Genomic DNA, 16,522 nt, shown 5'->3' with positions numbered 1-16,522 from the left:
TTTACTTATATATTTCTCAAATTTTAAGTAGGAAAGGGATTGTGAGGACAGTTTCTTGACAAAAATGTTTCTGATCATCCAGTAGTTTCACACAAGACTGGCCTAGATGAACTGACTTGTGGTTAATCATTACAGCCTCGGGAGAAGATGGCACGGGGGTTGCAGGCGCTGCACTCACGCTCCTTACCAAGAGTCTGCTCATCCCTGCACCACGGCCCTGTAAAGGAAGCAGAATCGCCCCCCGATCTAGGAAGGCAGGCAGCCAGGAAAGTGAAGTTCTGCCCTGACTGTATTACAGAGTTAGGAGGTGGCCATAGTCAAGATTCCACTCAGCGCTGTGCCACAGGTCTGCGTGAGTGGGTTCGTACTTGAGTGTTGGCCTACCTTTGTGACTAGAAGCTGTATACTGAGCTGGACACAGTAGCCCCTGCCTCTAATTAGTATCCAGAGTAGAGGCAGGCGCATTGTGAGTTCTGGGTCTGACTGGGCTACATCGTGAGACCCTGTCTCAGAAACCAAAGGGTGGGAAGACAGCTCAGTAATCCAGCTTTTACCTGGCCTGTGCAAGGCCCCATTCTCCATCCCCTGCAAGAAAAAAAATTAAGTAAAGCTATCCTGTGACCCATGGCAAGATAGTCCCAGTATGTCACCAGGTGGGTTTCTTATCCTCTCTGGTTGTAGTGATATAGCTTAGGCAGCTGTGTGTATCATAGATTTCTGGTGGTGGTAGTAGTACGTGGGCATGTGTGTCTGAGTATGTGTGTACGTGTTCACGGGTGCACATGGAGACTGCAGGGCAGCCGCTGGTGGTGCTCCTCCGGCACAGCCTGCCTGTTTTAGACAGGGCTTTGCCCAGGAACCTAAGAGAGCTAGCCACTGATTCCCAGAATCCTCTTGTCTCTGAGATGGCAGGTGCACAGCACCACGTCTGACTTTCTCTCTTTCCTGCTTGCCAGGCAAGTGCCGTTCTTACTGACCTGTCTCCCCCAGTCCAGACAGACTCATTTTAAAACCAAGGCCTATCAGTAAAGTAACATGTCTTAGATGTTTCTGTAATGTGAGCATCTTCCTCCCTCAAACCCAGACCTCAGGACCATTGGGTCTAATACTTTGTCATCTCAGATACTCTGCTGTGGTGCAGCTGCCCTGCACCCCTCCAGTCCGTGTGCTCCAGAGCTGGGTGTGAGGCACGCTGATTGTCTCAGCACCAAGACCTCCCACCCAGCCCCCCAGCCCCCCGGCCCCCAGCCACCCAGCCCCCCAGCCACTCAGCCCCCCAGCCCCCAGCCACCCAGCCCCCAGCCCCCCAGCCCCCCAGCCCCTCAGCCCGGGCCTGATGCCTTGTGCTGTGACAGCATCCAGAGTCGCGCAGCCTGTTCAGTTCCCAAGGGTTCACTCCATGCTTAGGGTAATGACACCTCTCTGGTGTGTGATCTTATCACCCTCTTCCTGGCTCCTGGCATCTTTTCCAAATCTCCATTGAGGAAAAATTGTTTCAAAATTCTTTTCTAACCTATTTTCATCAAAGTGGCAGCAACCAACAGTGTTTACTGCATGCCAGACTTCTAAGAATGCCTTCTGTTTTAATGTAACCCTCACAGTCACCTTCTGCATTCCAAAGAAAGGGAGAGTATGGGGCAGTATGCTCTACTGACCACCCCAAGGTCACCCAGCTGCAAGTGACAGCCAGGCTCATAACAGGCCAAACGCCCAGAGTCTGCTGTCAGTCACTGCGGGTCAGTACCAGCCTCTCGGTACTTGGTTGACCTCCCCCAGTCCAGGCACGCCTGCCTCCTGCTCCTGAAGCGTGTGTTTCTATTTTGTTCGACTCGCTCTCTTCACAAGCAGAGGTGGGCTGACTCCTGCTCACCAGACCCAACCCTGCTGCTGGTCAGCTGGTGGTCACCTGTGCAAGCGCTCGGTGCCTGGCGCAGACAGGCGTCCTGGGAAAACGAAGGCTTCTCATGAAGGTCCACCTCTGGCCCTAGGAAAAACAGGAAGGCAGATGGAGGCGTGTGCGGCTAAGGGTTGCCTGGAGTGTTGTCTCTGGTGAGGCCCTGCCTCTGCGGGAGGAGCATGGTTCAGGCAGCGCCTCCTCACCCCTCATAAGCTGCATGGGTGTATGACAACATAAAAAGTTAAATAAAAGTACAACGTGTATGAGATTCTTAGAGTAACTGCTGCGCTTATCAAACTTACAAGGCCCAGCTTTGTGGTCTGAGCGCTGCACCCTGGACATTATGGTCCTGTCCGGTCAGGTACGTTCAGTCAGCCCGGTGTCTTCCGTTTTTCCTAAGGAAAGGACGTTGGGGTGCCTTTGCCCCCATAGTTTGCAGGGTCTTGCTTTTAATGGCATACCTGTTGGACCTGTTGCAGGTGGAAAGCGAGACCAATGTCCTGCAGGACGGCTCCCTCATTGACCTGTGTGGAGCCACACTCCTCTGGAGGACCGCGGATGGCCTTTTTCACACCCCGACGCAGAAGCACATCGAAGCTCTCAGGCAGGAGATCAATGCAGCCCGACCCCAGTGTCCTGTGGGCCTCAACACCCTGGCCTTCCCCAGCATCAGTCGGAAGGAGGTGGTGGAGGAGAAGCAGCCCTGGGCATACCTGAGCTGTGGCCATGTGCACGGCTACCACAACTGGGGCCACCGGAGTGACACGGAGGCCAACGAGAGGGAGTGCCCCATGTGCAGGACTGTGGGCCCCTACGTCCCTCTGTGGCTGGGCTGTGAGGCGGGGTTTTATGTTGATGCCGGGCCCCCGACTCACGCCTTCACCCCCTGTGGACACGTGTGTTCAGAGAAGTCTGCCAAGTACTGGTCTCAGATCCCACTGCCTCACGGGACGCACGCCTTTCACGCCGCTTGTCCCTTCTGCGCCACGCAGCTGGTTGGCGATCAGAACTGCATCAAATTGATTTTCCAAGGCCCAGTGGACTGACGCCCTGACAGCCGTCTGTGCGCTATTAACAAGTTACTGTGAAGGTTTTGCCACTAACTCTAGATTCTACCTTTTTGTAATGCCGGTTTGTTAAGGGAGAGGCAGACTGGGATGGGAAAGGGGTGGGTGGGGGGAATCTGGTTATGAAACATGGCAGGAGCTGACAGATACCACTGTGTTTTGCATGCTTGGAACAGCAGCAGCATCGTTGGGGTCTGCCTGATTAAACCTTAATACTTGTGTAATAATTGGGTTTCAACTACCATGCTTTTGTTTTTACCTTCAGGTTTTTAACTGAGTTTCTTTTTGCTTTATAAACTTGGACACGATTTGACATCCTCTTTTTTTTTTTTTTTTTTACAAATGTAAAAGAAATGTATTCAACAGCTGTCTCTTAGTGCACAGGCTGCAGTGTTCAATGGCATGCAAGATGTGCAGTGGCTGGAAATACTTGGCAGTGGCCAGAATTTGGCCCAGGACCAAAGGGCCAGCTCTGTTGGCCCTTCCAGAAGCACCCAGCAGACAGGAGGCATAGGCCAGGCACCTGTTTTAAATCTACAGCTTTTTTTTTTGTCTTCTTCTCATTTAGTTTTCTGGCTTTGGGTGGAAGAGACTATCCATATACTATTTTATTTTAACATGAGCGGAGTTTATTTGCACACTAATTCATCAGATACTCAAAAGGCATGTCAAACAGATTTTCCCACAAGTTTTAGTCTGCCCTGTTACTTTTGTTTAATATGGGCTGCCTCTCATTCTCACTTTACCTGTCAAAAATGATTGATTGATTGATTGATTGATTGATTGATTGATTGATTGATTGCTTAAAATCCGTCAGCTTTCTGAAATGCATGAGCGGCGGGTGTCAGAGGCAGCAGTTCACAGGAGCTAAGGGAGGCTGTGGCAGCTGTGGGCGTGTCCTGGGTACCCTAACAGCATCTTCATCTGCATCCCGACCTAGGGAGATTTAAAATATGCTCTTACTTTTTAAAGCCACGTGTTGGCACTTCGTGGTATGGCTTCCTCCCTCCTCCTCCTCCTCTTCCTCATCCACTTGTAGAAAGCTAAATCTTGTGAGCCCCAGAGCAACAGATGACAATGAGAGGGTCACTTTTGTTCACTGCCTCCCACCATCTGTCACCTTCCCTTCCAGGTTAAGGAGCCCCATTAACTCTGAAAATGTTTGCGAATCCAAACTAAATTTGAGTGTGATGAGTGGATACACTGAGCGCATCTGCAGAGCAAGGGAGTATTCACCTGGAAATAATTACACCAGAATTTCATAGGAGTTGTGCTATCCCTCTCTGTTAGTTTCATTTTGGGTTAATTAATAATTCCTGAACACTCATTTTCTGTGTTTGGTGCCAGGAGTATTGTAGCTCGCGGAATGTTAGAAACTGCTGGGTTTAGCTACATTCCCTGGGAGAAAGTCTGCAGTTAACCTAGTGTCTGTTTAAATGGACCTTCCACAGATCTGGGCGGCCTGGTCTAGCTTTTGTAAATAATGTATAATTTATGTGAGTCTGGTATACTATGTCCATACTTGAATCGGTTTTTCTATACTTTGCCTATTTGCAGGTATTTGGCCTATTTTCAGCAAATTAAACCTATTTGAGTACTTTTTCTTAAAAGCAAAAAGTATATTAATGACTCTTTAATGCTGCTGCTGTTTAATTTGACTAAAGTATGTTGGATTTGCCTGTCAGTTTTAAAATAGCTTTATCTACCCATGGAGACCATTTCGCAGGAAGCGAGATTTTGTGTGTGTGTGTGTTTTTTTTAATTATTCTATTTGTGATGTGGAAATCCAACAACAACAGTCTTCCCTCTGTTAATTTCCTATGTTCTACATAGAAAGGAAGGAAGGAAGGAAGGAAGGAAGGAAGGAAGCAAGCACACTTTCTAGAAAACCCTATTGGATTCCATCTGATGCAGCCAGAGTCTCCAGCACTGGTTTCCAGAGAAGGATAAAGGGCTCCTTCCTCCTCCTGTTACATGGAGATAATTTGAGGATTCTTAATATCCTAGGATTATCTTCTGCTATAAATGGTGTTAGACCCAGAGAGGTTGTTGAATTTCAACTATGAAAAAAAAAGCTTTTAGTTTTCAAGTATATTCCACTGATACCAGACTTCCCTGTGTCAAGGGTATATAAGTCTACTAGTTCTGCGCAGGGCACGTGCCCCTAAATAAGGGAGCATCCGACCTTCAAAATCCGTAGCATTGCAGACTCAGATGGCTCAAGTGCAAGTTGAAACTTGGGTGTAAACGCACGCTCTCCAGTGGCAGTAGGCCAGCTTTGGCGCTTCCTTTGGTTTCCACATGAGGCTCTCCTTCTACCTTGCCAGGTGACTAGCAGTGGTGTCACCCCTGCAAAGGAAGCCCTGCTGACTTGGACAACCTTGTGCTGACGGAAGGACTTTCATGTTGGAAAGCAATTTCGTTTTTTAAGAATAAAGGACTAGTTCATCCATGTAGAATGATAGAGTTGAGAAAAGGAAACTTCCCCAAGGTTGCTTCTGTTTTCATGCTTGGCTTGTCATCACATTGAAAAAAAAAATGAATCCTAACCCCGCCCCGCCCCACATGTACATAAAGAAATCACCAACCTCTTGCCCTGGTCTCAGCCTGACCAGTTTGCCTTTTGCAAATATGTTTCCATATGTAAATCCCTAGTTACATGCTTCCATAGACAATAGGTTTTTTATTTTCAGTTCTTTGTGTCATCTTACTACAAGAAATCATCAGGGTGAATGGGACAGAGCTCTGAGTATTTTTCTAGTGTTTTATTATTATTGATCGTGCTGCTGGGCCATGCACACTGCAGCTGTCAACATTTCTCTGATTTCGTTCAGCTGTTTGCAAAAAGGGCTATAGTTCACACTGCAGAGTAAGTATTAAGCTTTCTGGATCCCCCCACCCCCGCGCACCCCACACTCCCTCCCCCCCCCCACACACACAAACTTCTGTGACCAGAAAGAATGAGAAATCTTTTAATATAAAGAGAGCATATTTATATCATTCCTCAATAGTTAATTATAGGGTTTGGTACCTTTGTGCCTCAGGGAAGCCACGTGATGTAACTGGTTATAGACTTTCAGGGTTAGGATGTAGAGAAAGGAGAAAGCCATTGGAAACCGTGACGGGCTCCATTGAGACAATGAACCTAATGCAGAAGTAAGCCAGGACCGGCGTAATGTGATTGTAGTAGAATTTGTTTCCCAGGACTAGTAGGGAAATCATCTTAAGTTATTACATATGCTGTATTAGGAGAGTTGGGAACTCTCCATACAGCATCAACGCCTCTTATCTTTGCTTACCAATCTCTGTTATTTGGAGCTCAGTGTTGATATTTGGACACTTTTAGGAGTTTAGGGGACATGTTTTCTTCTTAAGGTTTTTTTCCGTGGTTTCACTCAGCTTCTTTTCTTGAGAACTGGTCTTTACATTAGATGTGCACAAGAGGTGGAAGTCGTGCCTCTCACAGTACAAATGCAGACACACAGGCCCCGGGACCTTGATGTCAAGCCAGATGTGGTTCTGTTCCCTTGGCTGCCCATCTCATGACCCCATGGTTCTCCCTTTGTGGACTGAGGGTCTGAAGCTCCTGCTATGATGGTGGACACAGCTCCAGACACTGCATTAGGACCCAAGGCCAATGAGATAACTGGAGAATGTCTTTAGAAGATGCTAAGCATTACTGAAGAGGTAAAACAAAGTTCTGTCTTGTCTTTTTAAATATGTCCTCACAAGTGTCTGCCCCCATGACTCCCTAGTGAACAATAGAGAAAGGCAAATATGTTTTCCAGTTCAGCTTAACTTTCTAAACAAAAATCATCACGCTGAAAGGGATGTTCTGTCTTCTAGGCTGAGATCACAGATTGCTTCTCTGTATTAAATAATCTAGAAGTTAGGGGGCTGGCCATATTTACCATGTATAGTGTTACAAGCAGTTAAATTTTATGGCTATATTTGTAAAATTTGTTCTTTTATATTTCATGTCAAATTGAAAAATTTATTTCTTCACTGTTGTACCTGTGGAAATACAAGCCATTTTACAGGAGGAAAAAAAACTTCAAAAGCTATTAAACAAATCTCACCATGTTTGTAAGTCGTCTTGGACTCTGTTGTTAGCACCGGCTTCATCAGGACATACGATAGGACATGGATGGAAAAGCACACTTGATTGTACATTTCCTGAACCTTCCACACGAATCCCAAACAGACAGGTTTGTTGTTGCTTTTTACTCTGCACACTGCATACTTAAGTCTATGTTCTGAAAATTCCCCAATTTTTTTTATTAAAGAAACTCCATTGGTGCTCATATTACTATCTCTTGTGACATTTTATCACTGTCAAATAAATGTAACCTGTAGGAGAATTTAACCTGGCTTGTAGAATTAATGGGTTTTCTTCATGATCATTATAACTGCATTACTACTTTTGTGGTAGCCTTAATTCCTTTTTAACAGCACAGGGTGGTGTGTAAGCCTTCAAGTATTAAGCTAGTTGTTCATCATAAGACTATATTTACATTTGTAGTGGGTTTTGTTTTTTTTTTCTAGACACATTGATATTAAGGGATTATTGCTGTTGTTGAGGGAAGTAGATTTTTCATTTCAAAAAAAATGCAAACATAGCCTTCCATACAGGAGGCAGGTGATCTATTTTTTTTTATCAAATTTGAGATGTCACTAATTGTGAAATGTGTCTCTATAGTCATACAGCCAGTTACACTTGTAAGGTATATCCTACTCAGCATGTGTGCTGGAGTTCACTCAATGTGAGGAAAATGGTGTGTTCAACAAATGGATGGGGTCCACTGGGTGTAAACATGCAAAGGGATGAAATTAAGGCCCCTGTCTCAGATAGTATACAACAACAACAACAACAATAATAATGATAGCAGCTCAGTGGGCCAAAGAGCAGAACTGTAGAACTTAGAAGAAAGCTTAAGCTCTGGTGTCTTTAAATTACTCAGTGGTTTCTTAAATACTACCACCATGAAAAACAAAAGGAACGAATAATGAACAAATCGGGTTTCATCAAGATTAAAACCTGGTGTACAAAATGAAACTGTCGTAAGAAGCCAACACATAAAATAGGAGTTAATATATGAGGCCACACGTCTCATGAGAACACTAAATCAAGTTTATGTAAGAACTTCAACTTGTTGACAAGAACACGACCCCACCAAAAGAGGCTAAAGTTTGTTTTTTTCCCAGAGAAGATACATAAATGTCCAATAAACACATGAAACACATGCAACAGAATTGACCATTGGGAAATGCAGATTAAAAGTGCATAATTCTGCTTTATATCTACTGCGATAACTGAAAAAGAGATCATCACAGGACCTTTTCAAGAGGCTGGGACATGAGAATCCTCTTTCTTTTTTCTGGGACAGGAAAATAATGCTGTTTCTCAGAGCGCCCAATGTGGACTTACTATGCGACCTGGCAGTCTATACCTGGTACCTGCACCAAGAACCGAAAACACAACACCCCCCTCCCCGGTGCCTTATCGCCATCCCGACCCCCCCACTCAGAGCCACCCTCAGTCTCCCGGGCCCCTTTCTAGTTTCCTGGCCTTCACCTTTCCTTTCTTCCACCTGAAAGTAGGCGTTTAACAAAGATCAGGATCTGCATGTAAGAGAGAATGTGTGCGCTTTCTGAGCCTGGCCTACCTACCCACTTAAAATAATGATTTCCAGTTCCATCCACTTTGCTGCAAATTCCGTTTTTCTTTGCAACGGAATGCAGTTCTCTTGTGTGTATGTGAAACATTTCCGATACCCATCCATCTGCTGGTGAACATGTAGGCTGATCCTTGCTATTGGGCAGAGCCGTGGGGATGTGTCAGTGCAGCGTTATCCATCATAGGAAAGGCCCGAGGGCGATCCACCCTCCTGAGAAATGAATAAACACAATGTTTGTTCACACAGTTTATACAGACAATGAAATGTGCATACTTCGACACAGATTAGCCTTGAAAATACATGTGTAAGATACAAAGGTCAACGTGTGTGTGTGTGTGTGTGTGTGTGTGTGTGTGTGTGTGTGTGTGTGTGTGTGTGTGTGAGAAATGGAAATCCACGGAGGCAAAATAATGGTCACTGGGGATTAAGGGGAAAATAAAGAATGGTTACAAACAGGTATAAGGTTTATTTGCAGTGGGATGAAAATGTTCTAAACTTAGCAGTGGTTGATCAACTGCGAATATGCTACAAGCAAAAACACTGAATTGTACACTTGAACAGAAAACAGCTACATGCATTTTATCTCTAAACTTATTTTTAAAAAGGATACATCCTAGGGCCAGGGAGATGTCTCAGCAGGTAGGTAAAGGCCACCAAGCCTGACAACCTGAGTTCCAGCCCAAGGATCCATCAGTGGAACAAAAGAACAGGCATTCCGTAAATTGTCCTCTGACTTCCAAACACTCACTGTAGCATGCACATGCTTACACACACACACACACACACACACCCAGGAATGAAGATGACTGAAAAAAAAAACATTAGATATTTTCAAATTAAATTGAAGGTTTTCCAAGACAATGATGAAATCTAAACATCAGTATCCTCCTCAGTCGCCTTATTTTCTTGGGACAGGCTCTCCCATTGAGTCCAGAGCTTGCTGTTTTCCCCCTAGGCTGGTGGCCAGCCAGCCCCAAGAATCCTCAGTCTCCACCCTCACCCCCTACCACCAGTACCCAGCACTGGGGTTACATGCACACAAGACTTATCTGGCTTTTTACATGGGTGCTGGGGATCTAAACTCCGGTTCTGATGCTTGCACACGAATCATCATTATCAGTCTTGAATTTGGTGGAGAAAAATAGACGTGTAGTTTCCTGTGCTCATAATACTCTTTAATCCAAGTCGGAAGCTTGAAAGACAGGTAATAGATATCCTTCAAAGTCATTTACTCTACGTGGTTGTTAATATCCATTTTAATTAATATGTCAGACAAAAAACACTAGAGTAATAACAAAATCATCTACTACAGGAGAGCCTGGAATTACTTGTCAATGCAGGTGGCACCAATTGGACAACCAATTGGTTGCATTCTTGTTTTGTAGGTCTTAATATTTTCCAAACAGATTATATTCGTGGAGAATTAATGTTGGGAGAGTACTGTGTGCTTCATTCTCACTAAGTTAAGTTTCCTCTTCAAGAGCCTGCTGCCTCAAAGGACCTAACATGGCACAAATTATGCATATAATTTTTAATTCACTGATTTGGAATTTGTGATAGCTTAGACAAGATCAGATCTTGCATAGAAACCCTTGGGTGAATAATGAAAATAACAAAGGAAAATGATAAATATTTCAAAAGACACCATTTGAAGCATGGCAAATGTCTTATGTTCAATGTATTCATTACTACATATAAATATCTGCTGTGGAATATTAGTTGAAGATGTGTTAACATTCGTTTATGCTATGGAACATTTGTTTAATGATACAGAGGTATGTGTTGCATTCTTTCAAGTTGCATTTGTTTAACTCTGCGAAGCTATGTTACTTTGCCTGCCTAAGCCACCTGATTGGTCTAATAAAGAGCTGAACATGGCAAGAGAAGGGATAGGTGGGGTTGGCAGGCATAGAGAATAAACAGGAGGAGAAATCTGGGGAGAGAAGATTGAGGAGAGGAAAGAGAAGAGGACATCAAGACCAACCACACAGCCAGCCCTGGAGAAAGAAGGAAAGAAAGACATAGAATAGAGAAAGGTAAAAGCCCAGAGGCAAAAGGTGGACAGGATAATTTAAGAAAAGCTGATTAGAAATAAGCCACACCAAGGCCAGGCAATCATAAATAAGACTATGACTCTGTGTATTTATTTAGGAACTGGGTAATGGGCCCCCCAAAGAGTATACAATAAAAAAACCCAACATCAATTATATGCATATGTAATGATGGTCTGTATTGCATTATTCATTCTTTACTATAAAATTTGTGTGTGTGTGTGTGTACACTACATGCATGTGAGAGTACAGATATGTGCATGCAGAGTACAGATACATGTTTGTGCGAATGGGAGCTAGCGTGGGATACCAGGCACCCTTCTCTGTCAATCTTGACTAGATTGCCTTGAGACAGGCTCTCTCATTCCACCAGAAGCAGCTCACCATTTTGGCTAGGGCAGCTGGCCAATAAGTTCTCAGCACCTGCCTGTCCCTGTCCTCTGACGTCATACACGGTGTTTTGGTGTGCGTACTGAGGATTCAGATTCATGTTATCGTGCTCGCAGCACAGGCACTCTTCCTCACTGAGCCACCTTCCCTGCCCTCCTGTAAAAGTTAGTCAACACTCTAGGGCGTCTGCCTTGACTATCAATTAAATGCCATGTATCTGAGTGTGTTGGAATGAAAACTCACTCTCGCCTTGAATAGTATGTACTGTAGACTTCCCATTCCCTGGCCTCTACTCCAGGTCTTGCAGGTTGACCATTGTCCTCCATTGCTGCTGTCTCTAACATGCCTGTACATGCCTATGCCACAGCTAGTCACTTTCTATCCTCTGCCAAATTTTAAAATGTATTTGTGTGTGACAGTGTGTCACACCACAGCACACGTGCGATGGTCAGAGGACAACTCGCAGGAGTTGGTTATCCCATGTGTGGCTTCCAGGGAATGAACTGAGGTTGTCAGGCTTAGCAGCAAGTGTCTTTACCCACTGAGCCATCTCAGGGGCCTTCTGCCCGTGTTTCTGATGGTCCCAGTTGGATTGTGTGCCTCACCAATAGTAGAGACATTTGTTACAAAACTCAAGACTGTTGGGATTGTGCAGTCAGGCACTGTGTAACCTCTCCAAAGACAGTTAAGTAGTAAAGCCTCATCTATGAAAATTAAATCGAACACTTTGAAAGGGTTCTAAACGAGTTTTTTGTTTACTTATTGTTTTTTGAGGCAGGGTTTCTCTGTAGCTTTGGAGCCTGTCCTGGAACTCGCTCTGTAGTCCAGGCTGGCCTCAAATTTACAGACCTCCACCTACCTCTGTCTCCCGAGTTCTGGGATTAAAGGTGTGTACCACCACCGCCGGCTAAACAAATTCTTAATCTAGGGAGTTTCTGTAGAATGTTTGGAAATGTGTAGATTATGTAATGTTTTTCTTGGTTTGTCCCTGGCTGTTGGATTCTCACTCCACTTTATAGAAACAAACAAAAAAAAATCAGAAAAAAATTCCTCATGAGCCAGGTGGTGGTGGCATGCCCCTTTCATCCCAGCACTCAGGAGGCAGAAGCAAGCAGATCTCTGTGAGTTCGAGGCCAGCCTGGTCTACAAAACTACACAGAGAAACCCTGTCTCGAAAAATAAAAATAAATAAGTAAACAAATAAGTAAATGGCTAGCCAGACCAAATGTCAGGGATATGCTGCAGTAAAGGCGAATGTATGTATTCTTTTTGTAGGTTTCCTGCTACAAATGGCATAACTAACTAACAGTAGATAGAGTTTTTTGTCGTAGCTCAGATTAGGCTGTTGTTCACCCAGGGGCAACTGTATCAGGACCTGCTTTCCCAGGGAAGGCAGACATTGGATTTGTTTTCCTATGCCTCCTTCACTAGCTCTATCAAAATATACATGCACCATGTTCCAGATATGACATCAGCCTCTTGAGAAGATTTGTGGGAACGAGGTGGATACAGTCTGTGATCCAGATTACCTTCTCAGACTGATGAGAATCCAGACAAACAGGAACAAGCCGGTGCTGTGGAGAGCAGGAAAGGCTGCTCTGTCTCTGGAAGATGAGAGACTCCTCATTAGCACACCAATTATCTGAATTTATTTATCTTCCATGTTCATCTTTTGGGTGCAATTGAGTAGAATTTTTCTTATTTTTGTCTGAATGCTTTCCAAATAAAAATATGTTTTTTAAAAAGTCTTCATGAAACTCATTGGCCTAAGCCCAAATAAGAATTATGTTTGACAAATTACTGACATTCAACACCTCCCCGCGAGTTTGGGCAATGCTGGTGTTAAAAGTGACTACTATACCATGTAGACACCAATGTTACAGACATAGACATATGGCCACACCTCAGCACCATGCCGCTAGCTGACTGGGCTGCCCGAGCTCCCAGGAAACTCTGGTGCTACGGACAAAAATGCTGCATGACAGCTGTGATCACAATGGTTAGCAAACATACAACTGGGTTCCCAATATTTGGTTGCATGCTAGACCTTGGGTGGAGAAGTGCAGATGGTTTATTCTCCTGTAAAGGGACGATACTTTGTTCAGCAAGCCAGGGAGGAACTGATTGATCTTTACTGCCTTGTCAGTATGCCACGGCCTTCAAGAAACATCTGACTTATTCACCAGACCTCCCCTTGGGAATCCTAAGCCATAATCCTTCCCCAAGCATGGTGACATTGACAGCTCTGCTCTTCTGAATGGCTTTCTACTGGATTTTTACTCCTCTTCTCTGCTGGCATCCTGAAGAGAAATGTTCCATGAACCAGAGTGAGCTTTCCGCCACTCACCAAGATCTCAGCCATTTCCATTCCAGCTTTGTTTGTTTGCTTGTTTCTTTTGAAACACGGTCTCACGAATCCCAAAATGGCCTTGTATTATTCGGGATTCTCTAGAGAAACAGACCTAGTAAAATGAATCTATACATATACAAAAATGGGATTTATTAGTGGTTCGACTATTCCAACAGTGGTTGTCTGCCAATGGAAAGTCCAAGAATCTAGTAGTTGTTTAGTCCATGAAGCTGCATGTCTCAGCTGCTCATCAACATATGCTGGAATCCTGAAAGTGGACTCTAATAACAGTGGAGGAAGTGACTTGCTATCGAGAGTAAGGACAAGCAGGTAAGGAGCAAAACCTTTCTTCCCTTCGTGTCCTTTGTATAGGCTGCCACCAGAAGATGTTGGCTAGATTTAAGATGGGTCTTCCCACCTGGAATGATCCAGTGAGGAAAACTGCTTGAGTTTTAGTTAAACCCACATGCAGTCAAGTTGAACCAAGAATAGCCATCACAGGCTCAGACTTGAGCTTCCGATCTACCTCCACCTTCCCAGTGCTAGGATTACAGGCCCTGCAACCAACCATGTGCAGTTTATCAGTGCTTGGGGTTGAACCCCGGAATTCATGGATGCTAGGCAAGCACTCCACCCACCAAGCTGCACCCCAGCCTCCCAGTTGTGTCTTTCAAACTCCTCAAGACTGCCAAGCATCTCCCTTGGTTCCTTTACCTCAAGTAGCCAGTTCTCAGGCTTACTCCTCAACTGTGATGTGTCCCCAGGCCAAGAATACCCCTTTCTGCAGCTCTGCCTTCATCTAAGTATGCCCTTTCTAGGCATCGAGGAACCAGTGGCCCTCCTATGGCCCCTCACAGTTTTTAATTCCATGAGGCTCTTCTAGTTCTCTACAGTGGGAGAATCATCCATGTGAACTCTCCGCAAAGGCAAAAGCCCTCAACCTGCATTTAAAACCTTTGGGCAGGAGCTATGTTCAGCCATGTATCTTGTGTTTATCTGGTTGCTATCCAGGGCTCCCAAGAGTTCTCTGATCAAAGTTAGTGTTCCTCAAGCTTTGGCAAATGTACACTTTAATGATTTGAGTAAGAATACCCCCATGGGATCATATATTTAAATATTTAGTTGCCAGTTTTGAACTTTGGGGCAGAATTATGAGGTGTGGCCCTATTGGAGGAAGTTTGTCACTTGGGGATGGGCTTTAAGGTTCCCCATATCAGACCCAGTCAATCTCTGTCTCTCTCTGTGTCTCTGTCTCTCTCTATGTCTCTGTCTCCTCTCTGTCTCTGTCTCTGTCTCTCTCCTTTCCTCTCCTCTCCAATTCCATGCCTTAAAAACTCAAAGCAAGTCCTCTCTCTATTCAATGTTTTCTTTTATAAGCATTTCCTTGGTCATGGTGTCTAACAGAACAGTGACTAAGATACACACCAATAGTCATCTCTTATTTTCTCTTCTTAATTTCAAATAATGATATTTTCTTTAAAAACATATATACTATATGAACTAAATCCTAGTGACTGTTTTGAAGGCTTAGAGATGATTTGTTAAATGAATTGCATTTTAGCACGGCCTTATAGAATCTTTTATCTGGATCAGAGCTGACATGAGTGAGGACCTGTGTCCTCTGCCTGTGACCCCTGAAGGAGTGATTATGCATATAAGCAGGGATGTGCAGCAGAACTTGGTTTGTTCCAGAAAACCTAGTCATTTGGGCATAAGAAGCCAGTAAATGCCAGTGTGGGGAGCTCCCAATGTCTGACAGTGCAGAGAATTGATGTGGGAGATCCCACTGCATGCTGCAAACATTTGTTCTTTTTTTGGTTGACGAATAAAATTGTTTCAGCCAATGGACAGGCAGAATTTAGCTAGGTGAGAAATCTGAACAAAGAGACAGAGACAAGGAAGACAGAGTCAGGGGGATGTAAACTCCAGGGAAGCAAGATGTGAGGTAACAAACCATGAATTTCACTATAAAATACAAACTAATGGAAATGAGTTAATTTATAGGTAGATCTAGTCAATAATAAGCCTGAGCCACTGGCCAAAAAATAGAAATAGATATTAATCCTCAGAATGGCTATTCTATTAAATGGCTGTGGGATCCCATGAGCGGGGGAAAACACTGGTCCGGTGGGACCAGACTAGATGGAGAAAAGTCTCCATGTGCAGAGGATGGTGGTCTCCCTGGGCCTACAGAATTCGCTGTCCGAAACTCTCTTCCCCCATCTGCCGCTCTCTCCCACTTTCTGCCTTTTTCCATCTTCCCTAAAGGTCCTGACAATACAGCAGGTCTGAGAATCAGACAGGGAATGGATTACCCCAAACCGAAGTCGCACAGAGCGGAGAACTCATGAGGATCGTTTGATGGGCTTTCTCTTTGATTTGAAGTCATTTTCATCTAGACCTTGAGGAAAACAAAGTCTGTACTAATTTCTGTAAAGAAAAGAAATAGAGATGGGTGGTGGCAGTGCCCACATTTAATTCCAACATTCAGGTGGCAGAGGCAGATAGATCTCTAGTTTGAGGCCAGCCTGGTCTATAGAGCGAGTTCCAGAATATCCAGTGATACACAGAGAAACCCTGTCTCAAAAATTTGTTTAGAAAATAATAATGTGTCTATATCCTTACCTTCTCACTGGAACCTGCTGCCACCCATCATTGCTAAAATGGCCTTTGGAAACTGCCTCATCATCTCTAGGTTACCCATGTTTAAGAGACAGCCTCTCTATACCCACTCAGAATGTCTTTCTCATGTGCCCCTGGTGTTCACAGGTGCCCTCGCACTCCTAAAGCAGGACGCGAAATTGTCTTCCTAAAATGTTTGGCACCCTTCGGGAGGAAGACGTGCACATCGCGCATGTTGGGTGCTCTCCATTGCCACTCTTCTAGTCTCGGAATTGCTTCTTTGCTCGGGTGTCCTCCTGCCTGGGAACTGTTGTCTCAACACACCACCACTCATTCCAAAAGCCACAGCTCAGACAGGGGCAAGGGACATGCACTGGGGCTCATAAATTCAAGGAGTTAAAACAGCAGCAGCTGTTGCAGGTTCAGGGGTTCAGCAGGTAATCAAGAAGCTAAGTGCGAACTTGGGG

General features: G+C 44.6%; 1 protein-coding gene across 2 annotated transcripts in view; it reads left to right on the top strand.

Moving 5' to 3' along the window:
- Positions 1–7,049, top strand: part of Peli2 (pellino E3 ubiquitin protein ligase family member 2) — a 140,107-nt gene extending 133,058 nt beyond the window's left edge. For both annotated transcript variants that reach the window (XM_021222780.2, XM_005085736.4), the window contains one exon: positions 2,377–7,049. In XM_021222780.2, coding sequence (XP_021078439.1) covers positions 2,377–2,943 — 567 coding nt within the window. In that variant the 3' untranslated portion in view covers positions 2,944–7,049. The remainder of the gene's footprint in view (positions 1–2,376) is intronic.
- Positions 7,050–16,522: the final 9,473 nt, after the last annotated feature.

The sequence above is a fragment of the Mesocricetus auratus genome, unplaced genomic scaffold (assembly GCF_017639785.1).
Source record: "Mesocricetus auratus isolate SY011 unplaced genomic scaffold, BCM_Maur_2.0 Super-Scaffold_100048, whole genome shotgun sequence".
Lineage (NCBI taxonomy): Eukaryota > Metazoa > Chordata > Mammalia > Rodentia > Cricetidae > Mesocricetus > Mesocricetus auratus.
This window is presented reverse-complemented; position numbering and strand designations above follow the sequence as displayed.